This window comes from Oenanthe melanoleuca, chromosome 1 (genome assembly GCF_029582105.1).
Source record: "Oenanthe melanoleuca isolate GR-GAL-2019-014 chromosome 1, OMel1.0, whole genome shotgun sequence".
NCBI classification, from domain to species: Eukaryota; Metazoa; Chordata; class Aves; order Passeriformes; family Muscicapidae; genus Oenanthe; species Oenanthe melanoleuca.
Window position 1 is genome coordinate 26,190,040 of NC_079333.1, and position 26,787 is coordinate 26,216,826.

General features: G+C 43.0%; 2 protein-coding genes across 4 annotated transcripts; both read left to right on the forward strand.

Annotated features, from left to right (window-relative positions):
- The first annotated feature begins 341 nt into the window (after positions 1-341).
- On the forward strand, positions 342-12,826 carry HAO2 (hydroxyacid oxidase 2). Its single transcript, XM_056513810.1, has 8 exons — positions 342-492; positions 2,129-2,278; positions 3,061-3,212; positions 3,971-4,254; positions 4,589-4,804; positions 6,535-6,693; positions 8,352-8,421; positions 10,132-12,826. Exons 2-8 carry the CDS (start codon positions 2,148-2,150, stop codon positions 10,185-10,187), a joined length of 1,068 nt encoding a protein of 355 aa, XP_056369785.1. The 5' UTR covers positions 342-492; positions 2,129-2,147; the 3' UTR covers positions 10,188-12,826.
- A 98-nt stretch (positions 12,827-12,924) lies between these two features.
- Positions 12,925-26,399, forward strand: LOC130265090 (3 beta-hydroxysteroid dehydrogenase/Delta 5-->4-isomerase-like). 3 transcript variants are annotated; one of them, XM_056514023.1, is made up of 4 exons: positions 12,925-15,558; positions 15,823-16,036; positions 20,789-20,953; positions 24,927-26,399. In XM_056514023.1, exons 2-4 carry the CDS (start codon positions 15,883-15,885, stop codon positions 25,739-25,741), a joined length of 1,134 nt encoding a protein of 377 aa, XP_056369998.1. In that variant the 5' UTR covers positions 12,925-15,558; positions 15,823-15,882; the 3' UTR covers positions 25,742-26,399. The 3 variants fall into 3 exon arrangements, with proteins under 3 accessions (XP_056369998.1, XP_056370076.1, XP_056369908.1); XM_056514101.1 differs by having other exon boundaries at positions 15,827-16,036; XM_056513933.1 differs by having other exon boundaries at positions 12,925-16,036; positions 24,927-26,393.
- The last annotated feature ends 388 nt before the right edge of the window (positions 26,400-26,787 follow it).

A 26,787-nucleotide genomic window follows, 5' to 3' on the forward strand; every position in this document is an offset into this window, starting at 1 on the left:
TAGTTGTTTATACACTGCAGTAAGCAAAGAACATCTCCCATGTGCTAGTAAAGAGTCCAGGCTTTCTAGCTGGGAGTTGTAACTACTGATACTGTCTGTGAATCATCATTTTGGGAGGATGAAGCAGCAAGCTACCAGCAGTTTAGAGATTCATTAAAACCCCTGAAATACTGTTGCTTCCCTAAATGAATGCACAGTCATCAGCCACTGCTGAAGAGCTCAGCTACAGGGCTCTGTCCCGAGCAATCACAATGCTGATGAGGTGATGCATGCTTTTAGGAGGGATTTTCAATCTCCTGATAGCAAAGCAAAGTTAGTGTCACACAAACAGTACAAAGTTTATCACAGGATTGAGCTTTAACCTCTGGTAGTTGCTTATTGACTGCAGAAGAAACAGAAGCTACTCACTGAAAATACTTCCTCCAAATCCTTTTTGCAGGCAAACTTGAAGGAGAGGCTCTCACCCTCTGCAGCTTTCCCTGAAACCCAAAAGTAAGTCTGAACTGAGGTCGGAATTAGAAGACAGGACTGGGCCTGGGTTGTTTAAAATTCCTGTTTATTCTGCCATGAGAGGACTTGATTTATCTTATTGTGCTTGATGATTTTGACCTTTCTAAAGCTAGAAAAGCAGAAGTTGTGATAGATGGTTTAAAGAATGTCACATTGTGTATATGAAGACTTGTGCTATCAGCACAGTTCTTGAAATCACAGAAAGCAGCCTTGGGATATTTGCACCCCCTGCTACGTAATGCCTGTCAGAGCAGACAGAGCAACACTGAAGGAATCAGCTCTTCCTCTTCCAGAGAGTTCCTCATCTTGGGCTCTTTACTGGCAGAGAATTGTGAGTCCTAATTTTCAAATGCAAACACAGGTATTTCAGTCAGTGAGAAGCAGGGTGCCTGCAGCTTGACAGCTTGGCTCTGTGTACACAACCTGTGTGTTTATCTCTGCCAAAAGTGACCGACATGGGACACATGGGGCTGATTTTGTTGAAGTTTGCAGCCCTGGCTAATCTGTGGTGGGAGGTTAATCCTGAAAATGAGGATATTTACTTCTTCCTGAACATTTTTTAGAGAAGTCAGACTGAGCCACAGCTGTTTTAAAATTTCATGTTTCCACATACCTTGCTAAATACTTTTTAAATCAGGACTGCAGAAGTAATTGCAATAAACAATTTAGAAAATTGACTTTGTCTGTGTTTTGTACGTTTTTGCACACACAGGCATGGTTTGCTAAAACATTAATTTACATAGCTTTCAGTTCTTGCTACTTCAAAAGTATGTAAGTGCAGGCATTTTCTGGGCAGCCTTTATGTTGGTTTGATTAGACATCTGGGTCACACAACTTCACTTCCATTCCCTGAAATGCAGAGGTTAGTTCTCAGAAATGTGTTTCATATTGTGGAATTTGTTTTTTGCCAGTGTTTTCTCATCGTTTGTCCAAATTCTGTATATTCCTTTTATAGTATGTATCAGTGCTCCAGCATGTAATGCAAACATCCAGAAGATATTTATTACAGAAGACAAAGTAAGATCTGTAGAAAATGTTTGGTTTTTTTCCACAGTGCTGGCCTTGACAGTGACTTGCTCTCAGGGTCTGGACTTAGTTTTACAGTGTGTTCATGCTGGAGCAGGTTAGATGTAGACTCTGTATTTACTTGTTTCCAGATTTCATGATTTTGAATTCCATCACCATGCTCCATAACTAATTGCTCAGTCACGGAGCCTTCCTTAGGGGTGATCTAACAAATGATGTTCTGGGACAACCTTTGAGCAGAATTAGTGGAACAAATAACTCAGCTTGTTTTAAGATGGAACTTATGACAGAATTACACAACTGAAATAGCAGAGGACCTAAAATGTCCTCTTCAGGTTGCTGTTTAAAACAGAATGAAAGAGGCACAGAGATGCAAACTTCCTCCTACTCTCGTGGCTGCACCTGCAAGTTTTCCTCATCCTGGGATAGAGGATTCACAAACCAATGTGCAAGATAGACTGAGACAACTCTCAGCAGCTCTTCTATAAAACAGATGGCTCCAGGTTTTGCATTCAGTCACATTAGAGCCCCTGGAAGAGAGAATGACAGTTCAGGGGTCTGATTTCTGCTCCCTGTTACTCATTTCTTCAAGGTTCCTTCCTCTCTCAGCAATGGCTATGGTGTGTCTTTCTGACTTTGAAGCTTATGCTAAGAAGTATTTACCCAAGATTGCTTGGGATTATTTTGCTGCTGGGGCAGATGACTGTACCACACGAGATGAAAACATCCTGGCATATAAAAGGTAATGTGAGAAGGAAATGAAGGGGGTTGTACTGGGACCTTTTAAACTGTTCTTGTGCAAGTGTTTGGACTTGACAAGCAAAGACACCTAAAAACCTTATCCTTTCCAGGAGATCCCCAAGCTAAATCCAAAATCTGAGTGACATACACCGGATGCTCTGATGCCAGACTGAGTATGACACAGGTTGTAAGAGGCTGAGGGATGCTGAGGGTGCAGGCAGGTGCTAGGGTAGGGTAGGGACAGTGTGCTGTGGTGTGTGTGGCATTACAGGAAAGGCCATGAGTAGCTCAAATAGAATGAGATACAATGGGGAGCTCTTGGTGAACAGCAGGAAGCCTGTGTGCAAGTAGGGTGGGATTTGGGGATCACGCTGCAAAGCCTGAGGGCAGGCACACCGTGCAGTGAGGACAGACACAAATGGTGAAGTGGAAGGACCCAACCTGGCTGCAAGTAGAAGGAACTTGGGGGAGGATAGTGACAGTGAACAGGACATGGTGAGCTGAGGAGGGAGATGCAGAAATTATGTACTGTGGCCAGTAAAGCAGGATTAATTATAAGTGGAAGTGACTGAACTGCTGGTTGAATTGACCTCTAAATGCAAACAGAAAGGAAAAAGAGCCTTTGTTATATTTTCTTTTTTTTTTTTATAATGTTATTGTTTGCTGTTTTCTTCATTGGCTCAGATTCCTGCTTTGCAGCTGGTGAATGAAGACCTGGTTTCCATGAAACTTCAGAAAACTCACTGAACACCTCCTATCCTGAAGGGTTTTTTTGCCTTACAGGATTCGTTTCCGGCCACGTATGCTGCGGGACGTATCCGTGATGGACATTAGGACTAAAATCCTGGGTTCTGAAATCAGCTTTCCTGTGGGAATTGCCCCTACAGGCTTCCACCAGTTAGCATGGCCTGATGGAGAGAAAAGCACAGCCAGAGGTACTCTTCTGCTCTGGTGCCGTGTTGCAAAAAGGGGGTTGTAGAAGAGCCTCAAGAAGGTGTTAGGATGACTTGGAGTGTGACTGAGCAAAATTTTCAGGCTTGAGGAGGCCAACTCCATTCCCACTTTCTGACATACTGCATAGGAAACTGTATAGAGGTTGTTCTTCCTCTCCAGCTACCACCATACAAAATCAGCCCCATGGAGTCTGCTGCAAACTAAAGACAGGGCAGTGGACACATTTCTGACTCACACCAAAAGCCACATAAGGTTTTCAGTCTGGGAGCTCTAGATGGGTTGTAAAAGTGGTGGATGGGACTCAGATTGTGAATTCCTTGTTACCGGTTAAGAAATGTCTCCCTTGGAGAAAAAGAGATCCCCTTTTCACAAACTCTGTGGTGAGTTCAGAGACCTAGAAAATTATTTTTCTTTTGTGTACACTGAGTAGATCTAACAATACATTCCTGAGTGGACTCAGTCATAAAATTCATGCTTTTTCTAAATATGTAGCTGCAAAATGAAAGCACAGCTTGGTTAATGATCTCTCACTTTCCTGCTTTCTTAACCATGGACTAACAAGAGTGCATGGTAAATTCAGTCATTGTTTATCCCAGGGCATAACTGCCCTGTGCTCTGTAGGATACGCATGAAATCAGGAGTTGGGGTGGTCTCTGAAAACAGTGCATGGTTTTGCATCTGATATCTGGCAAGACCCTTCAATGCCTTCGTTTCTGATTCCTTTCCAACGCCTCCCAAGCGGCCAGAGCAATGGACACCTGCTACATTGCCAGCACCTACTCCACCTGCACGCTGGAGGAGATCGCCGCCGCCGCACCCGGCGGCCTCCGCTGGTTCCAGCTCTACATCCACCGCAACAGAGCAGCTTCCCAGCAGCTGGTCCAGCGGGCAGAGGCCTTGGGCTTCCAGGGCCTTGTCCTCACCGCGGACCTGCCCTACACAGGCAAGAGACGCGACGACGTCCGCAATGGTTTCCGCCTTCCTCCCCACATGAAAGTGAAGAACTTGGAACGAGACTTTGAGGTTTGTAAAATGAGCCTGTCCTTTCATTCAGTGTGCTGGCATGCACCACATGAGGCAAAAACCACTGGGTAACTGCTGCCTTGGCATTTGTTGTACCGGGGCTTGACCTCCTGCCAAACTGGGTTCTGTCTTCAAAATCCCCATCCAGCTGCCTTAGAGACACTGATCTCCACCCTCATTGTAATTATTCTGCTCCAGAGACATGTGACATTTCTGGAACATGTCTGTTGGCAAGTTTGATTAATCTGTTCTAGGGCAAGGAAAGACACCAAGGGACCTGTGTATTGTTGCAGCTTGGATGAGTTTTCCTTTTGCCATTTCATTTTGGCTTTAGGGAGATGACAGGTCTGAGTATGGACTGCCACCCAACAGCTTGGATCCTTCAGTCACCTGGAATGATATCTACTGGCTGCAGAGCCTGACACGCCTGCCCATCATCATCAAAGGCATATTGACAAGAGAAGATGCAGAGCTGGCAGTGAGACATGGAGTTCAGGGAATTATTGTGTCCAATCATGGTGGAAGGCAACTGGATGAAGGACCTGCCACTGTAAGTGAGGAAACGGATGTCCCACATTTTCCCTGTCTACAGTCTGCATGTTTGCATTAACCTTAGCATCTCTATGCCCAGGTTTGTGTGTACACTTCTGGTGGACTTGAGTTTGTCCTGTGGCCAAGGATGTGTGCAGATATACTTTAGCTTTAAACTGGGGAGATCCATGCCTTGGCATGGGGGCTGCCAACTGAAGTATTTCCTCAGCTTCTAGGGAGGGCTCTGTAAGTACCACAGACCCCACATAAGTGCAGATAAGCTACTAGCCTAAGACAGGAAGAATTCCTGCCTGTGTTTCCATTAGCTGTTACAGCACACTCAAACTTTGCGCACTGCAGCAAAAAGAAAACAAGCTCTGGAACCAAAATTGTACAAATGAGATCATAATGTATTCTCATTGTTCACATCTGTCAAAACATGCAAAACAATGCAGCTAGATTTAGTGAGAGGTCTGCTTGCGTATTTACAGGCTCAAGTCGAAATGGGAATTTATTGACTTACATGAGCCAGAAAAAGGATAACTTATCTGGAGAAAAATTCCCCTGCTTTTAAATTTGCACAAAGAAATCATGCATTGTTTGGACATGTGTGTATTTCACTGGCTTAATTTGGCTTCTGTCAGTTTTTCCAATTACTCTTATTTTACAGCTCTGCATTGCACAGTATCTTATGAACTTTCTTTTCTTGGTTCTCTTTTGTTAAATAAAAATAGGTACCAGGGAATTCTCTTCTATTCTATGTCAAGGCTGACAATAATGAATAAAAAAAGTTAATAAACTCAATGCTAAAGGCATAATAACAGAAATGGCATCCACCTTTAACTCTTCTTCTACCTTAAAAATTGTTTTACATATGCAGACAAGGCAGTAGATACCTAGTTGGGCTCTACTATTCTTCTGGTGCCAAACCTGGCTCTTGCCGAGGTAGTCCTAGAAAGGTTTTCAGGTTTTTTTCAGTTTGAAAATCAGAAAAAAAAAAAAAAATTAAAAGAAGGCAGAAAGTTATAAAACACTGCAGAAAAGTGCCTTTTGGGTTTGCTCTGAAGGAGAGTTAATTATGTCCAGTGCAATGTCCTGGTCCTAGTTGTACTGCCTTGGGGCCAGAGCCAGCATCTCTGTGTGGTGCTGCCCTGTAATAACACCTGAGACTCTACTCCATGCTGAGCTCTACAAAAAAGACCTTAGGGAATCAGAAGGCTTAACCTGGAGAAAGTGATGGACTGTACTGCAGAGCAAATTAAACCCTTCACAGATGCTTTAGATTGAGGCACTCAACAAATGGTCACCAGGATTAAGCTGAAATGCAACGTTAGGTAGTTTAAGAAGTAGAAGTTTGACTTCAGCCTTTTTAGCAAACAGCTGTATGATTCATCATTGTCTCAAATGAAAGTAAAATATTGATGACAGTTATTCCCATTGAAGTTTGTATTTAAAATCTTTCATAAATCTAGTAGAAATGTTACTTTTTCACTGGTCAATAGTGATAGTAGAGAATATCAGTATAAGCAAATTACTGCAACATGGCATTAAGTATCTGGAAAACAGAACAGGAAGCTTCACATAATTCTGCATCTCCTGGTGCTGAGCTATTTCTGATGCACTGCCACGTTTCATTTCGAGAAGGTGTCCTACTAAATCACTGCATCCCTACTTGTCTCTTTGGAATATATCCTCCTTCTCTTGGAATCAAAAGCTGCCCCCGAGGTGAGACTGGCTTCTTTTTTGCAGATTGATGCTCTGGCTGAGGTTGTGGAGGCAGTACGAGGCAGAGTCGAAGTTTATGTAGATGGTGGAATACGAAAAGGAAGCGACGTATTAAAAGCACTGGCACTGGGAGCAAAATGTGTCTTCATTGGAAGACCAGCGTTATGGGGCTTGGCTTACAAGGTGAGTAGGAACTCTGCACTCATGTGGCTGCTTCTCACACTCTCCAGCAGTCCTGCAACTGCAGTGACAGAGTTTTCTCTGGTGGAGAATATATTTTTAAATTCTATTTTGCTGAATTTGAAGTGGAATCACCCCGAATTGAATGAAACCCTGACATGTCCTCTGATTTAAAAATACCGCTGAATTTCACAATTTCCTGTGATTTTAAACATTGGGATTTTGAAGGTGACAGGATTGTTTTGTGGGACCTGATTTCTTGTTGTTGCAGTTTGGTGCTAAAATACTTTAGGACTCAAGCCCAGCTCCAGTTTTCAAAAGCACTGACAGTCCTATTTGCCGGAAGATGAGTCTTAAAATTATATTTGCTTTCAGCAAATACTTGGGAACAATACATGTTTTTGGTAGAACACTTCCACAGCAGTGCTGTGAATTCTTCAGAAATACATATAGAAATCCATTTCACAGATGGCTGAAATATTTTGGACAAGGCTGGGCAAAACTGTGTCCTGGAGGTGCCTGGGCTTTCTACTGCTATTTCAGTTCCAGCTTTGGTGCTTCTGAACTCTGGGCATATTTCTATGATCCAGAGTCATGAATTAGGCCTCTGATGCAGGAAGTAAACAGAATATAATTAAAATTAAAATATTATACCAGTTTGAGATTTCTTTGTTAACTTTTTTGCTTTTTATACTGTGGATGGAATCTCAAAACTTTTCTCTAGCAGAAAAGATACAATTTTTAATGGTCCAGACATATTTCCTTTCTCTTAAATAGCATTCTTATCCAGTGGTGTGATTGTTGTGGATTCCAGTAGCAAGGCTTTCAGCGAGAAATCACCTGAATCTCCTGAAAAAAACCTGTCAGAGTTGGCAGTACTGTTTCTTTTGCCAGTAAACATCAAAAAAGAACCTAAGATGACAAAGGTGTTCCTGTGAGTTGCCTGCCATTTTTCCACAATGGAAACAGAAAGGAGATGGGATTTTGGGGGTTCAATTGTGCTTTGGTGTTATATTCCATAGAGTATTCCTAAAGATGTATCTCAGTGGCATTACCAAAGCATACAATAGAGGAAGGGCATAAACAAGTGCTAACATTGTTTGCACGCAAAGCATTCATTATTGCAAGACATAAAAAGAAAATTTAAGAGAATTAAAAAATTAAATCCTCCTCTTCCTATTTTATAGGAAGATCAAAATCTTCTATACATTTTATTGGCTTTTGGGCTTCTTTGTGTCAATAACACAGAGAAAAACACATAGTCTATTATTTGTAAAGATTCAGTCCTGTATTTGAGTCAACTACAGTTTCTGGAGTAGTAACATATATAAAACTCTCATTACTTCATTAAAACCTGTCAGCATTGAAAGGCTTGACATTTTAAACAGCAAGCCCATTGGTGGGGGAAAACTGAAAGCTAAAAAAAAAGGAACCAGCTACAAAATGTCAGAAGTGAAAAACAGCTTTGTTTTCTTTCCCTGTTCAGATGTATCCCAAAAGGAAAAGCATCTCAATTAATCTATGATGAACTGAGCACATCCATCATATCGTTTAATCATTCGTCTCATGAGAGACTGGATTTGGCACAGCTCTCAGGGTGCAGGCATCCTGCAGCACTGCTCTGAGCCAGTGCTCTTTTTACCCTTTCTCTGTTGGTGCAGGGTGAAGAAGGTCTTCAGGATGTCCTGAGAATTCTGCAGGATGAGTTTCGCTTGTCTATGGCCTTAGCTGGTGGGTATTTTGTTTGTAATGGGTGTTACAGATGTTTCTGCATGCAAGCCCTGTAAAATCAGGAGTGTGATGGATGGGTCCCAAAAAGGGAGTCCACAGGAGCTGTGATAGTTCTAGTTGCTGTAGCTGAGATTCTCTGCTTCCTGTGAAACCACCTGGCATTCCAGGCATCACAGCAATGAAGTTTGCATGGAGGGAGTAGGCTAGAGGAGCTTTGTGACCTAAGTAAAACTGCTAAGTACAGCCAAGCAAAACTTGGAATGTCTGTTCTCCTGGGAATGGCAGAATATGTTTTTCAGTATTTAATTAGTGTTTATCAAGGTAAAATGCAACCGATTTTTTTTCTGCATGAAGAGTTCATTAAAAGTCGATATAGATTTTTTCTCTGTGTGTTAGAGAATACACTCTGTAGGTGATTACACATGTTTTTAAAGCCTTTGTGTCTCCTCCCAGCTTTTAGTCTCACTCTGCATTCCTCACTCCTTCTCCAAGCTGTAGCTGCCCTGTTTGATCCCTTCATCAAACAAAAAATTTGCAGAGCCCACTTCAAACTCCAGTTTTACTCTTGAACAAGAGGTTTATGGGCTCTGAAACAGGGTCTCCAGGGCAGTGGTCAAAGCACCAAGCCTGATAGAGTTCCAGAAGTATTTGGACAATGCTTTCAGGCACAGAGTGTGATTCTTGGGGTGTCCTGGGCCAGGAGTTTGACTTGATGATTCTTGTGGGTTCCTTCCAATGCAGGATATTCTATACATTATGACATGTAGAGCTCAAGTGGGTAGCAGCAGTGCCTGGGAGACTGGAGGTGAAATCCTGTCTATGAGCTGGCCATAGGTACTTTTTCATGGGTTACTTTTTCAACCAGTAAAGATTCCTGGGTCTTTTCCCAATCAGACTTACAGTTCTTTACATGCAGAAGGGCCCAGGATTCAGCAACACTAGAAAATTTGGATCCTTCTGCTGAGGCTGTGAAATTCATTGAATCATACAATCTTTTAGGTTGGAAAAGACCTTTAAGATCATCAAGTCCAACTGTTAACCCAGCACTGCCAATTCCACCATGAAACCATGGTGCCATATCTACACTTCTTTTAAACACATTCAGAGCTGGTGACTCAACCACTTCCTTGGCTGCCTATTCCAGTGTTTGGTAACAATTTCTGTGAAGGAATTTCTCCTAATATCCAATCTGAACATCACCTGAACAGAGGATTCAAGGTGCAGCCCCACCAGTGCCCAGTACAGGGGGACAATTGCTGGCCTGGTCCTGCTGCCCACACCATAGTTGACACAGGCCAGGATGCCTGTACCACACCTGGGTACACATCTGGCTCGTGTTCAGCCAGCTGTCAACAAGCAGCTCCATTCCACCCATATTTGTCCAAATGAAATGGCAATGCAAATCTTCATCTCTGGCCATTTGGTACACAGCAAGCCCTGTCTTTTCTCTGTGTTCTTCTGCTAACTTGACTGGATCAGATTGCACCCTGTTCAGCTTGCTATATTTTTTTTTTTTTTTCATGTTTCTAACTCTTCTTGTGGGGGAACTCTGGTGCTGAACCTTGAGACTGAAGACGGCACTGAGGAGTAGAGATATTGAAGTACCAATCTATCCCAACCTGGCTCGTACAAGACTGTGGTCCTGAGCAGGGGGGCTTCCAAGCTTCATCCACAGACCTTTCTCTCTCACCAATGTTTCATTTATTGCAGGCTGTGCCAGAGTCTCAGAGATTGGCCAACACCTGGTTCAGTTCTCAAAGCTGTGATCAACCTCCTGCCATGCCCACCAAACAGAGCCAGGTGAAACTAAGGTCCCAACCAGACTGAAGATGAAAAAGGAGGTGAAATAAGTATCTCATAAGGCCTTCTGGAAACCTCTGAAGAGATTAGGAAAGGCTCTGTATTAGCAAAGGCTGCACTCTGCTTTTATTGAGAGCAATGAATTCCTTAACAGTTCAGTTAATTGCTACTTGTCTAAATACATTTGCTTTAAGCTGGCTTTTCCACAGCATTGCCTTTGTTGGGTCTTCTTCCAAAGTTCTGCTACACTGGACAGCCAGCACGGGCCTTGCTTTTCCAGTTGTCCTGCCAAGTCTCACTTTAATCCAACCCACACACCTCTCCTGCTCTGGGACAATAAGTGTTGTGGCTTCTTTCTTCCATAGATTTTTTTCCTGGATGTATTCATGACAGATATAGAAATAAGATGAATCAGCTACCAGGCACCCCAGCTGCCCTTTGAAGGTGGGAGCAGTTCTTGTCCACTGCTCTAGATGCAAAGCAATGAAGGAGTGGAGCAGAGTCCCACCTGTGGGGCACAGAGCCAGCTCAGAGGTGCACAGCCCCTGCCTCACTCTGCTTTGGAGCTGGCAGACAGCAGGATACCCATTGCCCTGGCATGTACAGGTACATGCTACCAAAAGGTGACCTTTTGTATAAAGCCTACTTTAAATCAGCCCAAAGGAGGCAGAAGGAAGAAACGAACCCCGTTTAGAAGCTCAGTTTGTTTAGTCTTTAATTTCTCTCAGAGATAACAGTGTCTGCAGTGCTCTTCCAGAGAAGGCCTTCACACGGAGGCCTTCCTCTCTGTTCCAGCAACAATAAACCTTGTCTGCAGACTGACAGCCTGGCAGATAAGATTTGGGAATCACACCACATCACCCATGTTGAAGCATTTCAAGGATGCACAAGAAGCAAATAAGACAACTGGGAGAGCTCTGCCCACGAAGGCTGAAGGCAGGGGGAGGGGAAACAGCATCGCTGCCTTTTACTGCTCGTTTGGAGGAGATCCAGGCCAACTTCTTGGAATTGTGCTGTAAAAGGGGGAAAGGCAACAGGCACAAGTGGCAAAGAGGAAAATTGCGAGTAGAAATCAGTGGGGGAAAAAAATCACCGTGAGGGCAGTCAGACACTGCAACACGGGATTTGTGAAACCTCCATTGTTAGAGACATCCAGAGCTTGCCTGGGTAAGGTCCAGAGCAGCCTCTCTGGCACTGCTGTAAGAAGAGGCTGGCACAGAGATCTCCAGAGGCTGCCTTTAATCTGAATTGTAGGGGATATCACAGAATCATAAAATAAGAGCTGCACAAGAGATCTGTACCCTGCCATAGCACCGTGCTGCCATGGCCAGCTACGTGGAGCTGCAGAGGCAGAACGTGTATCCCTGTGAAAGGCATTTTCTGAGTGAAAAACAAAAGTATTTGGTGAGTGAACTTAAAGTGAGAGGTCATAGGGTTCAATCAGGATGAGAGTCTATCAAGCCCAGTTTTCCAAGACATTGAAAGTTTTCTATGATCTAGATTACGCCTAAGCCAAATTTTCATGCCCCATTGCCTGCACCCAGTTCTGCTCTACATACTTCCTTGTTACATCTCTGATTCACATTCAAGCAAGGTTAAATCTTACAAAAAAACTGTCCTTGAAGATTGTAAGTATGTAGGTTAAGGACTAATCAAAGGCTGCTACTTCCCAGCATCCCTGGAGGATGGGACAGAGAATCAGCCTACTTACAAGGGTAGCTTATCTACATAATGGATCCAAACATAAACATTTTTATTTGGCATATGATGCAAATTTCTCCAGCCTTTAAATATATGAGTTGGTCATCAATTTCAGCTGAGGAAATAAAGTTCTTCCTAAAACTAAAGGGAAAAGGAGACTAAATGTTTCTAGTTTGTTACTAGTTAATTTCCCAAATCATGTGCTATCTAATATAGCAAAGATTGCTACAAGCAGGCCTTTTTGACCTTGGAGATAATGTCAGAAATGTTTACAATCACTTTCTCTGTTCTACTGGAAGAATTTTGGTATTACTGAAATAGGAAATATTTTCTTTGTCAGGTTTGAAGACACAGAAACACTGAGGCCTCTTAAAGTGATTTGCTTCATACCTTGATTAAAGTGATCAAAGTGTCTTACAACTCTTCTCCACTATGAGAAGTTGTATTTATTCAGAGTCTAATACAGGAAAGTTTTCCAGAAGTTAATTATTTAAATATTTTTTTCTCTCTTGTCAATGTGTAACTAGAAGAAAGGGAAATGTTTCCAGGAGGGAACAGTGCCTCCCACCCTGAAGGGAAGAAGTTTTCCTTGAGTAAATCTACATCTCAAAGTCCAGCCTCTCACCCAGAGCTGTCAGAATGTAGGCATTTTGAGCTTACAGGCATACAGTGGTAAGAAACACATTAATTTTTCACATGAGAAAAAACATGGAATTTGTGTTGTGTGTGTGTGTGTGTGTGTGTCTGTCATTTTTGCCACAATTACTCTATATTTAGAAATCAAAAGGTCCAGCTAAATAATGAGTATGCTTTTGCTTTTCCCTGCTTCAGTTCTCATAGGTCTGGGCAAGAGGCCAGACTTCAGAAACCCCTTTCCTGAATTAAAATTCTTTCTGGAAAAATAGATCTGTTCTTCCTTTCTTAATTTTGGATACCCTGATTGATAACAAAATCAGTTTATCTGATTCCATATTTAAACAGTATTGCCTACTGTAAAAGTACCTTTTATCCTATAAAACTTCTATGTCCTGCAATGTTATTGTGCATAATCATTACAGTACCATGATACAGTTTTTTCCTAATGTTGCTGGGAATTTCCCCTTCACTATTTCTCTTTCTGTATTCTCATCTCCACTACACTCCCTCCCAATCCATTTTCCCTCTTGTGACAAGGCTAAGAAAATACATTCTCTAACACATACCAGTCATTGCCTCAAAGTATCTGTTATAGTAAATACCAGTAAAATCTGAGGAGCAGCTGTTCCTGGGCCAGCAAATCAGGGACATGGCTGGAATGGGACATGGTGCATTGCACATATACTAAGCTATCCACTTAGCCCATGTATAGCATTTCTCCAATACTCATCAAAATATACAAGCTCTGATTTTCTAAAACGATGCTTTTAGTCATGCAGTCCATTCTACAGCAAAATATCAGACTGTGGTCACTTCATTTTACAATGGCATCAAAGAGAAGAAAGACATCAACATAGCTAAAGATGTCTATGCTTTGATACAGAATGCACAGTTGGTAAACTTTTCAAATGCTGCTCAATTTCATTTTAGTCTGCAAGTCCCCTATCTGTGCAACAATTCTGAATTTCATAGAGTTGTTGCTGGTGGTCAGGGGTCTGGTGGACTTTGGCCTTATTGCTCATTGGCACTGTTCTGGGGTGTACAGCCCATTCCAGCTTCTGCCTCCATGACCTTTGGGGAGCACCAGAGCTGGTCTTGTCTGCACAGGAGGACCTGTCAAGCCACTCAGCAGCCCCAGCAGCAATGTCAGCAAGAAACAAGAGGTGAAAATGTCTCTAGGCAAGACTGCAAGCAGCCCCAGTAGGTACAAGCTGGAATTGAGCAAATTGCTGCTGTCTGACCACTGACATTCACACAGAGCAGTTCAGATGAAGCCTGATATGCAGTGATGTACAAAATTCCCTCAAACTAAGCCAAACATTTGTCTGAGCAATACCTAAGAGGACAAAGCTCAGAAGCAGTCAATCTCCCTGCAGTCCCCTGTGAAGCATTCATATTCTCATATAAACACTACCCCTGCTAAACTTGGTCATTCTGATAGGCAAGCTTGGTATACAAGAGTGTTTTCTATCCTAAGAGGCCATGTGATATTGTCTGGTTTTATAATGCCTCTCTAAAGCATTTTATTTCCTTTTTGAAAGCAAAAAGAAAACCCTGTTACAGAGAATGCCGCTTGGAGCAGCAGGATTATTTTTCCTTGCAAAGTGCACAAAATTAATTTGCATCAACTTCTGATAAGAATATGCAATGTCAAGGTCCTGACTGTGAAAAGCCAAGGAAAGAAGCACTGATAACAATTTTTTTAAAGCTTTGTTGGGGTAAGGAACAGATTTTCAAGGATGCTGGGTTTGAAACAGTTGCCAAAGCTTTGTCACCTGTGTCAGCTAGTAACCTTTCTCCTCCAACAGAAATGGTTTTGCTTTCCTCCTGTCTCGTGCAAGCCCAGTTTTGCTAAAAAAAAAAAAATAACAGTGTAGGGATGCCTCTTCTGCAACTTTTCTCCAGGGGTCCCTTTAATAAGTGAACAAAACCCATGATAAAGTAAATAAAAAAGGGAGAGCTTAGCAGTTAGTTGCATGAATGGAAACAAAGCATTTTTAAAGATCCATTCCAGCTGTGCCCCAAATCAGAGATCCCTTTTCCAGTGATTTCAGCCTAATTAATTGTGTTGCTGGATTTCTTTGTAACCTCCTTTTTGCTCAAAGCAGCTCCCTATTTATGATCCTCTTCAGTAGGGATGTCAGCCTATCCCTGTATGAGAGAGAGAGAGAAAATACAGCTGTATCCAGTGGGTCCTGACAGATCCAGGAGGGCAGTGCTGGCATCAGGAGGTTCAGGCTAATGCCCTGCCCTGGTCTCACACTACAAAACAGTTTTGCTAGAACTGGAGTGAAACTCTGGCCAGAAACACCTGGGCATTTTCCCTGCATGTTGGAGATGTAAGCAGTAACAACACAGATCATTGCAGAGGCACAAACAGCCTTACTTTAAATAGGTACTCTTGAACAAGACATTTCCAGGGATGAGTCTTTCCCTCTTGCAGCTTGAATTTAACTTGAATGGTACATCAAACAATTTCATCACTTCAAATGCCTGTAGCATACTGATCAAAAACAAAATCTGTGGGGTTAGTTTCTGATCTTGCACAGAGAGAGTGAGAAAACCACATTATAGTGGGGGAGCCCAGTATCCAGAAATCATACAGCAGTGGAGTCCACTCCTCAAACCACTCTAAATAGCTTGTCCTGCTATTTACATTTAATTTAAATGCTCCCTACCTTCAATACTGGCAAAATATTGGCACTGTATAACATAAGCAAGTGCAGCTAGACAGAATTATGAACATGAGGGTTTATTCTCTGAGGATTTAGGGATGCAGGATGACATCTAGGCTCAGACCTCACTGCATCCAGAGCCTTCCTCTTTGGTGGGAGTGGTGTGGAAGCATCACATTCTTTTACAGCAGAGGAGGCAGTCAAGAGGGAGGGGAGCAAAATGACCGAGGTGGCGCCCTGCAGGGTATAAATACAGGCAAATCTCCCCCACAGTCTTCTGAGTGCTAGAGAGGTGGGACCGAGACTCGAGGCAGACTTCTGTGGGGTTTGTTTGGCATTGAAGTTGATTTTGAGCATTTTCAGATTTGCTAATTGAATTGATTTGTAATGATTTATAAGAATGTTTTCTTTGCATGGAAAAAAAAATATGTAGACTACTTCTGAATTGGAATAACTAGCAAAAGAAAGACATGCTTAAAAATTGTTTGATGTAGGGATTAAAGTTTGTTTTCTAGAAGTCTCTCCTTTAGGTAACACCCTTTGATTTGTAAAGCCTCCAGAGGTTGATGTCATATGTTCATTCCCCCAGGCAGGAGGAGAACCAAGCTAAAGAGACAGTGAGTTCAGCACTGAGGAGCAACCCAGAGCAATGTCTCTGGCTGGGGTAAGCTGCCTGGTGACGGGAGCAGGAGGATTTCTTGGCCAGAGGATTGTGCGCTTGCTGCTGGAGGAGGAGGAGGCTCTGGCTGAGATCCGGCTGCTGGACAAAGCCTTCAGTGATGAAGCACTCAGGAGATTTGAAAGTGAGTGCCATTTCATGAGGATTGTGTGTTGTAGCTATAGGTGTTGTTGTCCCACACAGGTGGCTTGGAAGCCTTTACCTCTCATCCCATTCAGCTTTGCAGATAGAGATTTTATCTCAAGGAAGCCTTGTTTTATCCCTCCCCTTCCCTCCAGCACAGAAATCAGATGTAAAATGTGAAAAAAAGGAGTTTTTTGTCAGGCCCTGAGGCTTCTGTATACTATCCATGCAGTAAATGGGCTGTCTTCAAGCTGACTTGAAGACAAACAAAATGCACAGAGCAAAATTTGTGCAAAAATCTCACACTTCTTCTTGGGGAAAGGAAAATTCAAGCATTGCTATACTGGTGGGAGGTCAGAGATATCAGAGCATGCTGTGCTGGGCTCTAGTATGTGAGACAGTGAAGGCAGTGACAAAGAGGGTGCAAATTCTACTGGTTTTCTTCAACCTGTGATTAATTTGATTAATAGTGATCATCTGGCTGAAAGCTGTGGTGAGGTACTTTTAAAACTGCTTTTGTTAATAACATTATTGCAGTTTCCTGTTTAAGCAAATGCTAAACAGAAAACACAGAACCATTTGCAAAGTGCAAGGCAGAACTCTGGCTTCTTGAATGGATTGGAGACAGTGCAAGTGAGTGATGTGCCCAGTGTCAGAAAGTCTGTGGCAGGGAAAGCAGCTCAGAGTGTTTCATTTTAAATGTCCTATTTATTGAGATACTGAGCACATCTATAAAAAGACACATTGGGTTCCTACATTCAGTCAGATTCATAAGTCCTTACATTATATTTACTTAACAATAACTTCCTCCATCACATCTTCACTGCAAGACTCCTCTTCCTCTATGCAGAAACTCTATGGCAACCCTTAAGGAATATCTCTGTATGATTTGCTAAAGAGCCTCAATCACTCTGTAGAGCATTAAAGTGTCATCAATGAATAGCAACAGTTCACAATAAACCTGGGACAAATTGCAGAAGCCTTTATCATGGTTTTACACAACTCAAACTTCTTCTCCATTAAATCTGACTCAGCATTTCACTGAGGATTTCTAAACGCCCCTGAGCCTTGCAGCAGTTCTTCCTGCTCTGGTTTCCAGAGAATTTCCACAGAAACAAGCTCAAATCCTGCAGCTGCAGTAGAGGCTGAATCAGCAGGAGTGTGTGTGGTTTAGCACTCATGCAGCAGTGCAGAGGCATCTACACTGCTTTGGGCCAGGAGAGCTTTGTGGGGATAATGGGGCATCCTGGGGAGTGAAAACAATTGTTTGTGTGGGCACAGTCTTGGCTGAGCTGCAGCAAACGTTTTTATGGTTTTTTTTTTTTTTGTTTTTGTTAACAGGCAAGCTCTATGCCCTCTTTGCTTATCCTCCCTTCTTCCTCCACGGAGCACTGCCCACACACCATCTCTCCTATTCTTTTAACATTCCTTCTGCCTATCTGGGCAGCACAGGAGGGAGGGAAAAATAGGTTACCAAAGCCTTTTCTTCCCCATAAACATGTAGTAGGGATCATAAGCTGACATTCCAGATGTGTTTAAACTGCACTTTGACTGGCAGCTCCTCTGACTGTATCAGCCCTTGTGTCTACATCTCTTCTAGTGTCTTTTCAGTCCCTGTGCTCAGGACTACCCAAAATATTTCCCCATCGTTCTCTTTCAAGCCGTTCTCTACCACAGTGACTCCTATTCCAAATGCGGGGCTGCCACAAAACCTCTGGGTGGGGCTGGAGTCTTCTGACCTGCATTGTTTTTGCTACAGGAATTTTTACTTGCTAGCAGATGTTATCTGGATTTCTGGAACAGTCAGGAGCAGAGCTGAGTGAGCTTTTTCCTCACTAGCAAAGGGAGCACCTTGCACTTGCAATATCTTTGCAGAGTCGGGGCTGTGAGTAGTCAGACACAAAAGTTTGTGCAAGTCACAAGTCTTTGTGCCAGAAGGCACTCAGGGGAGCCCCTCTTTCATCCTAGCAACTTTCCTGCTGAGAGCTTGACCATCACACTCAGTCTGCATAGGACAGTGGCATTTGTGGTCTTCCACAGCCCCAGGGAGTCCAGGATGATCCAATCAGTGTCTCACACTGTGAATTGGAGTCTACCCAGTTACACTGTGTGGTTGAGAATGGATGTCATGTTGAACATGGTACTTTGGTGCCCTGGGTTTTTTACCTCCCATCTCCATGTCAAATTTATCTTTCTGCCTTTCCTGTGCTTCCACTTACACAATTCTTTTTTTGTTATTCACTATTGCATTGGCACTTCTGGAGAAATCAAAACTCCTATGTTGTTCTCAAGTTTAGGGCAAATAGTAACTGCTGAGTCAAAAACTGCTCACAATGGATTTTACTGAGAAATTATTGGATTTTCAAGCAAAAACTACCCCATAGCAAGCAGGGAATTTGCTTACAACTCAAAGGACACATAAACCACTGGTGAAGAAAAACAGGCTTTCCCAGTGAGTAGGTACTTTGTCATAATGACTTTGTGCAAAAATGGAGAGCTGACTTGAATTTATTCTGTTCCTTCCCCTCTGACCTACCCATATGTGTTCTTTTGATGCTTGAGCAATGGTTTGTAGATGGAAATCAAGTTTCTGCTGACCATCTCAGACTGAAACCACTGTCTGTCAGTCACTTCTTTCCTCTCTTTTTTTCCAAGCTGACCTGTAGTTTTTCTCTTCACCCAGAGCAAAACAAGATCAATCTACTGATTCCTGACATGCAGTTGATGCTACTAAAGTTAGCAAAGCCCATACTGTACTTACCATGGCAACTTCTGCTGGACAAAACGGGATAGAGGAGATTTCCTGACTCATATCACACATGCACAAACTGCAAGCCCAAACAAGGCACAAAGCACCTAGACAGCAGATTTCTTGTGATCAGCTTTAAAAGGGACAAGTTTCTTCTGCACTTTTCCCAAAAGCTGTGATTTGCATGTGTAAAACTTTCATTTCCCTAACCCTTTCCAGGCACTGTGATGACTTTGAAGGGGTCACATGTCAAAATGTATGTTGTGAAATCTATTTCTATCTGTTCTTGGGATTATTACAATCCCAAAAAGCCTTATTCATGGAGAATATCAACCTAAGGGCAGTACAAAGACTAATATTTATTAGGGCAAATCTAACCACCAGGTGCTTAACAAAAAGCCCAGCTCCAGTCTGACACTTTTGCAACCGTGCAGGTGGAGGTCAGAGTGAAGCTTCTGGAGATGGAGTCCAAGGAAAGGAATGCAGTCTGTAAAATAAAGGAGCAGAAGAGAGCAATGACTGTGCTGGGAGGGCAGCAACTCTAGATTTAGTAACAGTTTTGCAAATGGTTCACAAATCTTAAATCTCAGACCCACTGTCTGTGCTGGAAATAAAAAAGCCCCTTAAGGCTGTTGCATCAGAGTAATTGTTAAATTGATACAGGGTTACATTCTTGGTGTGCTATAGAGAAAGTGAGATAAAACCATTTTAAAATATATTCCCATTCATTTCCAGATCCAACAGCTGTCTCTCTCAGTGTTTTATTTAAAGTCATGGGATGAAATACTGCGTGCTTTGGAGCTGGTGACAAAGCATGAGGATACACAAGATTTCAGTCATGGCTGAAGATAAGAGCTGTATAATTTATCAGGTTCTTCTCTTACCTAAAAGGGGCATTTGATTAGCTGGAAGAAGACAGAGGCTCTGCCTGTGCTGCAGAGTCCCTGCCCAGCAGCTGTGCCTGGGGAGCCACCTAGTGCAGCCACAGCAGAGGCTCCCAGAGGACTTGTGCAGGCTCCACTTCCTTACAGGCTGTGGGTAGTGCTGAGAAAGTCCTCTCCTCTCCTGTGACACAGCTATGGCCAGGGCAGCTGATTTCCCTGAAGAGCAGCATTGCCTTGGACTGCACATCTTCCCAAGCCATCATCTGGGGCTGGCTCATGTTTGTGTAGCTTTGGGCTGCAGGAAGAATCCTTCTGCCCAGCACAGCTTAGGGAAGGATGGCTCTGAGACTTAGAGCTCCTCTGGGATCACACACTGCAGCTGCTGTAGAGGGAGGGGGCTTAAAAAGCAGGATTTGATCAAGCTGGGCTGAGGTAGCTCAGGAGAACAGTCTTGAGAGATCAGATAAGAACCAGAAAGATGTGCAGGCTAAAAGTGACCCCACAGCACTGACACTGAAATGAAGCCAGAGCAGGAGCTGGAAGAGGCACTGTAAGTCCTGGCCAAGGTACAAGGAAAAGATGTCAGAATGGGATGTAATTTATTAGAAGAGCTGCAATACAGGCAAGGTAAAGGAGCAGAAGGTAGGTATGAACACATCCCTGTGCTCACATGCATTGGGTGGAGAGAGATCATTTATCAGCTTGGAGACAGGAACATTCAGTGCCTGTTCAGCACACTTGGGTTAACACATCTATAGCCAGCCAGGAACCAGAACATGCATGGCTAAGGCTACTCCTCTGTGAACTTTAACACAGGCACAATTCAAGGAAGCTTGCTAGCAGTGGAAAAGTTTTCTCTTTAAAAAATAAAATAGAAACATATTGGATAATGGCTCCAGGTCTATGGTGGGTAATGCAAAAGAAACCTCTGTAGCACTGTAGTTAGCATTTGACAATAGAGTCCTGGAGAAATGCCTTCTGTTTCACAGCCTTAAAATATCCCTGCAGCTCCTGGACAGTCAGCACCTGCTAGGAAGGGTCAGCCCTTCACCACTCCTTCCAGTGCTCTTCTTAGGGTGCCTATAAGGTCTTGTGCTCTTTTTTTCTGCTGCCCCTGCAGATTTCAAGGGTAAGACTGAGGTGAAGATCCTGGAAGGGGACATCCGAGATGTGACATTCCTGCACCGTGCCTGCCAGGGGGTCTCCCTCGTCATCCACACGGCTTCCCTCATTGACACCCTGGGCCTCATCGAGAAGAAGCTGCTCTGGGAAGTCAATGTAACAGGTGAGCAGGTGAAGCACCTCTCTCAAACCCACATTTCTGTCCTGATCACCGTCTGCTCAGGAAGGGGAGCACCTGAGCCGTGTTTGTTTTGAGCCAGGTTAGCTGAGTTGTTCTGCATCTTGCACAGACATACCTAGGGATGCAAATCCTGTGTCTGTGCAGCCCCAAGAAGTTCTGGGCCTCTCCACACCCAGTCTTCCACTTCAGGGCAGTGCAGGATCACTCATTCTTGTCAACACTTACATATGCTCACGCTGAGATCTGCACAGACTCTGCCTTCAGTCATGATAGTCACAAACCCATACTCAGTGGAACTTCCTGAAAGCAATTCCCCTCTGAAATCCCAATGCTCATGCCAGAAATTGGTTCTTAATCTCCTCCCTCTCGTGCCATCCCTGCCTTGTACATTTTTCAGATTTTACAAATACCGGAGACTTTGGCTGCAGTTACAAAAATGTTGCATTGATAACACCCCAGAGCCTGTGACTCTCTCCTTGCTATTCTTTTTCTTCTTATTTTTCTCCTTTTCCTTCCTTTGCCATTAAGTCTGCATGTGTGAAAAGGCAATTGAGAGGAACAAGTGCTCTCCCACCTTGAGCTTATAATTTAAAATTCCCCAACAAACTCAGAGCTATGGGAGGGAGTGGGCATTGACTCAGTGATGGGATTTCCCCTTCCACTAAGGAACCCCCACTCTTCATGAAAGATCAGATGAAGGGAGAAGGTTTAGACTTAGGAATGGTCCATGTAGCATCACTTACCACAAAGTTTAAATATATTTCCTGAAAGAACAACTTCACCCCCTGTCTGTGATGCCAAACCCCTCAGTGCCATTCAGAGAACAGTTGCTGCCTAGCCTGCATGCACACTGGCCTCCCTGGCTGTGTTGCTTCAACAAACTGGGGGAGATTTGGGGTAGATGTTCTTATTTACATGAACAGCTTTCCCAGTTCTTTGTTCCTTTCTGACACAGGGCTTCTTCACAGAAAAATAAGGAACATACCTGTACAGGCATGACTTTCACAGTATTGGCTGCTCACCAGTGTTCAGACAAAAAGAGAATTCTTGGCAGCTGAGTTGTTTTTTACATGTACCTTAAAAACAGTGGGAAGGTATTTTAGTTGTTTTAGTGTGGCTCATTGCCTGTAGCATTAGCTTCCAGACCCTTTCATTTCTGCTCAATAAAAGCCACAAATTGTCACTGATGAAAACATGATCCTCAGTGGGCAGCCTCTCAGGCTGCTGTCAGGAGGAAAGAGCAGAAAGGCAAGTATCCTGCATTGGATAACATAAAAACATACATGGTTGGTAGTTCAGAAAGAAGATTTCCAAAGCTCTGTGTCCATGATCATACTCCCACTACAGTCTGGTTTTTCACAGCAGAATGTGCTGCTTAAACACATTTTTCCATGGGGAAAAATAATAATTAAAAAAATATCCCACAAAACAAAACAAAACAAAACAAAACAAAAAAAAAAACAAAACAAAACAAAAAAAAAAAAAAAAACAACAAAAAAAAAAAACAAAACAAAACAAAACAAAACAAAAAAAAAAAAAAAAAAAAAAAAAAAAAAAACCCAAAAAAACCCCAAACCAAACCAAAAAACCCTGAACTATTAAAATGTCCCAAACCTAGAAAGCTCTTTAGCTCTGACTCCCCAGTACTCACTCCCCTGTCAGCAGTGTCTGCCTAAAAAAGCCCACTGGCTGGTGAGGATTAGCTGATAACATTTGCTAGAATGAAATACCATCCACAGTCCTGCCCCCAGAGCCGACTGGTCATGACGTCAGTCAGTGAATACTGCTGTCCTCTCTTCCCTGTTTCCTTCCATTTCCATTCTGATGCTCTTCTGGTTTTCTGACCAGCCAGGGCACTGCTATGTACTTCATAGGCTTGCAGGATGAAAGTTTTGTTTCTCCTAGAAAACAGAACTTGTGTAATATAAATGTTTCAAGAATCAGATGTGGTTGTTCATGAACCAGGACAGAAGTGAACAAGTTAAACTTGCCATGATGCAGGGCTTTCCTCCATTGCCACTCAATATCTCAGAGCAAAAACATCCATTTAGGAAGGAAGGGAAGCAATTTTTTAAAAGTATGGGAATTGAGAAAATAATTAATTATAATCTAAACAAAACACCTTCTGTGAACCAGATCCTCAGCCAGAAGGGCAAGCAAATCACGGGGACCCACTCACTGAATAAAGCATGTAATACAGTAATAATTTACTTTATTACATGCTATATGAAAGAGACTCAGATTGCCATTACTGTAGAAACCTTTAAACTTTTGCATACAATTCTGATTTGCAAATAAACCACATTTTATTTGGGTTAAATTATTCTTGAACAGATACCAACTGTCAAGATAATTTTGTTTGTTTTTTTCTAAAACTTGCTATCTTATTTGATTTCATCAAGACCTTCTGCATTTGATTACTTTCTCTTAATTTCTAAACAGTACTGACAGCAGAAATTAAGCTTTAATTTTAAAAATAATGTAATAAATGAATTATTTTCCTGATGACCCTGGCTTGTATGTCATCTAAACAGGGTGACTTGCATGGAATAATTTTTCCCATTACTTTACTCCTATCTGCATAACTTTTTTCAGTGCAGTTCCTCAATGTTTCTGAAAGCTTCATCCAGATTTGCTTTCCATTTGTTTCAATTTCTTTCTTTTTCTTGTTTAAGCATGAAAAGAGGAATGTGGTGCCCTAACAATATTCAGTTCAATAATTTTTCCTATTTTTCACTCATTAACGAGTCCATATTTTGCTGCCAATATTCTTGGCTCTTCTGAACCTCTTTTATGCATTATATCAGCTTCAGTCACACTAGTCTGGTCTGCATTGTGCTGCCTTTAGTTGTTGCTGTAATAGACTGAGCAGACTTGGAAGATCTTTAATGTGTCTCACTGCTGGTGTTTGATTGTATCCCTGGATTTTAGGCTACCCTCTTCTGATATATCAGTCATTTTAGTTTAATGTTCCTTTGCCAAAGATGTTTCCAAACGTCTTTGAGCTGTGCCTTCTCTTCTGAAGTCACTGGCCTTTTTACACTTAATTTCTCTCATTACACCATGTACAACAAATAAGGCAATTTCTGCCTCTAAGATGGGAAGAAAAAGAAAATTCTAATTGCAACCATAACAACATAACTTATTTAAGTATGTATTTCCCCCTTCAGTGTGCTTTCCTTGTTAAACTTTCTTGGCTATTTAAAAGACTTTGAACAGCTGACCTCTGCTGCTCCCGATGAAAGCATTAAAGGATTTGAAATGTAAGAAATCCTGTACTACTGCAAGGAAAAGCCAGAATATGCCAGAAAAGGATGTATACATAGACAAGCCTCTCTTTTCTCATTGCACTCTATGTGTTATTCTGCCTTCCTTCACCATGTTTCTCTTCAAGTCCTTCTCTTTAGTCAATCAAATACTGGATAAATTTGCACTGGATGTGAGTGCACTGATTTTGGAGCAAACCTTCAGGTCCCATACTAATTCTGTCCATTCTTAGCAAGCCACCCAAGAGCATCCTCAAGCCTGAAAAACATGGGCTTCACCATAGAGCATGGATGATACCTAAGGAGAGGGGCAGCTCCTGAAGGTTCTCTGCCTTAAGCCAACTCAATCCAACCAAGAGACAAAAGTCCCTGACTCTGTTATCAGGACCCATGATAAGTTCAGGAAGGCAAAAATTTGATTATTGGCATAAGAAACACCCCACAACATACAATTAGGACCAAATATTCACGCTTGTTTAACTCTGGAAGGTGCACTGATACTACTTAAATACAGATTCAGAGCAGGTCAACATCATTGAATATACTTCCCTTTTCAGGACAGTATTCTTCCAGCTGCAGGGAGGGAGATCTGGCTAAGCTCAGGCTAGAGATGCTGTTTCTGATCTGAAACCACCACTTTTTCCTGGTTAGGGGGCCCTAGACTGCCTTTCATGTTCTTTTTTCTGAAGGTACTCAGTTGCTGCTGGAGGCGTGTGTCCGCTGTAATGTCCAGCACTTCATATACACCAGTACCATAGAAGTGACAGGCCCAAACTGCAAGGGTGACCCCATTTTCAACGGGGATGAAGACACAGCTTATGACAGCACAGCCAAATCTCCTTATGCCCAAAGCAAGAGACAGGCAGAGGATGCTGTGCTGAAAGCAGATGGCCAGGTGCTGAAGGATGGTGGCACGCTGATGACCTGTGCCCTGAGATCCATGTACATTTTTGGGGAGGGCTGCCCGTTTCTCCAAGGCCATCTGGACAAGTGCCTGTTGAACAAGAACGTCTACCTGCGCTTCTCCAGGAAGGAGGCTCTGGTGAACCCTGTGTACGTGGGGAACGTCGCCTGGGCACACGTGCAGGCAGCCAGGGCCCTCCTTGCCCCGCAGAAAGCCAAGCGCATCAGGGGCAGGTTCTACTACATCTCGGACGACACTCCTCACGTGAGCTACGCCGACCTGAATTACGAGCTGACCAAGGAGCTGGGGTTTGGCATTGAGCCCCAGCTGCCCATGCCTCTGACAGTGCTCTATTACTTCTCGCTGCTGCTGGAGATCGTGAGCTTCTTGCTGCAGCCCTTTGTCAGGTACATCCCCTCCACCAACCGGCACCTGGTCACGCTGCTCAACACCCCCTTCACCTTCTCTTACAGAAAAGCACAGCAGGATTTTGGCTACGTGCCCCGCTACTCGTGGGAAGAGGCCAAGCGGGGCACTAGCGAGTGGATTGCCTCTGTGATCCCTCAGAGAAGGCTGTTCTTGCAAAGCAGCACTGCCTGAGCCTGAGGAGGAGCTGAAACCCAGATAGGAAAGTAGGGCCTGGAGCCAGAGCAGAGCTGGGTGAGCAGCAGCAGCAAACGACAAAGCACTTAAATGAATTCTTTGTGTAAGAGCCAACTGAAATCCCTCAGCCCCGACCTCAGAATAAATAAAAGTGAAATGTTCATTTGTTTGTTGAGTACAGGCCAATGAAGGTAACTGTACTGCATAGTCCACACCCACTCCTACAACCCTGTAGCACAAAGACTTATTTTAGAAAGACTCCACACAATCCATGCTATGAACACTTCAGCCCTTATTTCACTCCATGCCACCTCCAAGGCTTTTGTAAAACACTACTTGTCCTAGAAGTATAACTACACTTTACAAATGTACACCACTCAGCTATACCTTATTCACTCAGTGTTTGCCAGCCTCACCAAACTGGCAGAGGCAGAAGCCACCTGATGGCAAAAGCTGTAACAAATTTTGTTCACTTTTTCAAGGGTGTTGTGCATTTTGTGTTCACCTGACAGTCAAACTTTGAGCACAGTAATCATTGTGACATCCAAAGTACAGGGGTACACAGGTGCTGCCCCTGTGCTTCTCTGATGGCCGCATGAGCTTCTGCAGAATGTGTAACTGGACTTGTGAGCAAAAATACAGATCTTGTCTGAGCAAACTGATGTGATCCAGTCTCTGTTTCTTAAGCATACACCTCACATGCTGGAAACAACTCTAAAAGATGAGAATTTCTCTGTTCTATTATGGATGGTGTGAACAGAAACATTTTATCTGACACAGTACTAATGTAAGTGAATCACATTTTCAGGGATGTTTACAGCTTGAAGTCTGTGCTGGGTTTAATTATCCAGTGACCTAGACATTATATAGCTTTCTTCTTCTCCATCCCCCTCCATGGACACTGTTCCTCTTCCCTCCCCTGCATGCACACTCTTATTTTATTTATTCCACTCTCTGCATACCCTTAGAAAAGCAAAAATATGTTTAATACAGTAACACCCATAGTTTTTCTAGGCTAATGATATTTCATCCTAATGCTCAGT

What these genes read in the sequence shown, in the direction of transcription:
- HAO2 (XM_056513810.1), top strand. Translation starts at nt 2,148, where the DNA reads ATGGCTATGGTGTGTCTTTCTGACTTTGAAGCTTATGCTAAGAAGTAT. An exon ending in TGGATGAAGGACCTGCCACT is followed by an intron (nt 4,805 to 6,534) that starts GTAAGTGAGGAA and finishes TCTTTTTTGCAG; the next exon opens with ATTGATGCTCTGGCTGAGGT. An exon ending in TATGGGGCTTGGCTTACAAG is followed by an intron (nt 6,694 to 8,351) that starts GTGAGTAGGAAC and finishes CTGTTGGTGCAG; the next exon opens with GGTGAAGAAGGTCTTCAGGA.
- LOC130265090 (XM_056514023.1), top strand. Translation starts at nt 15,883, where the DNA reads ATGTCTCTGGCTGGGGTAAGCTGCCTGGTGACGGGAGCAGGAGGATTT. An exon ending in AGCACTCAGGAGATTTGAAA is followed by an intron (nt 16,037 to 20,788) that starts GTGAGTGCCATT and finishes CTGCCCCTGCAG; the next exon opens with ATTTCAAGGGTAAGACTGAG. An exon ending in CTGGGAAGTCAATGTAACAG is followed by an intron (nt 20,954 to 24,926) that starts GTGAGCAGGTGA and finishes TTTTTTCTGAAG; the next exon opens with GTACTCAGTTGCTGCTGGAG.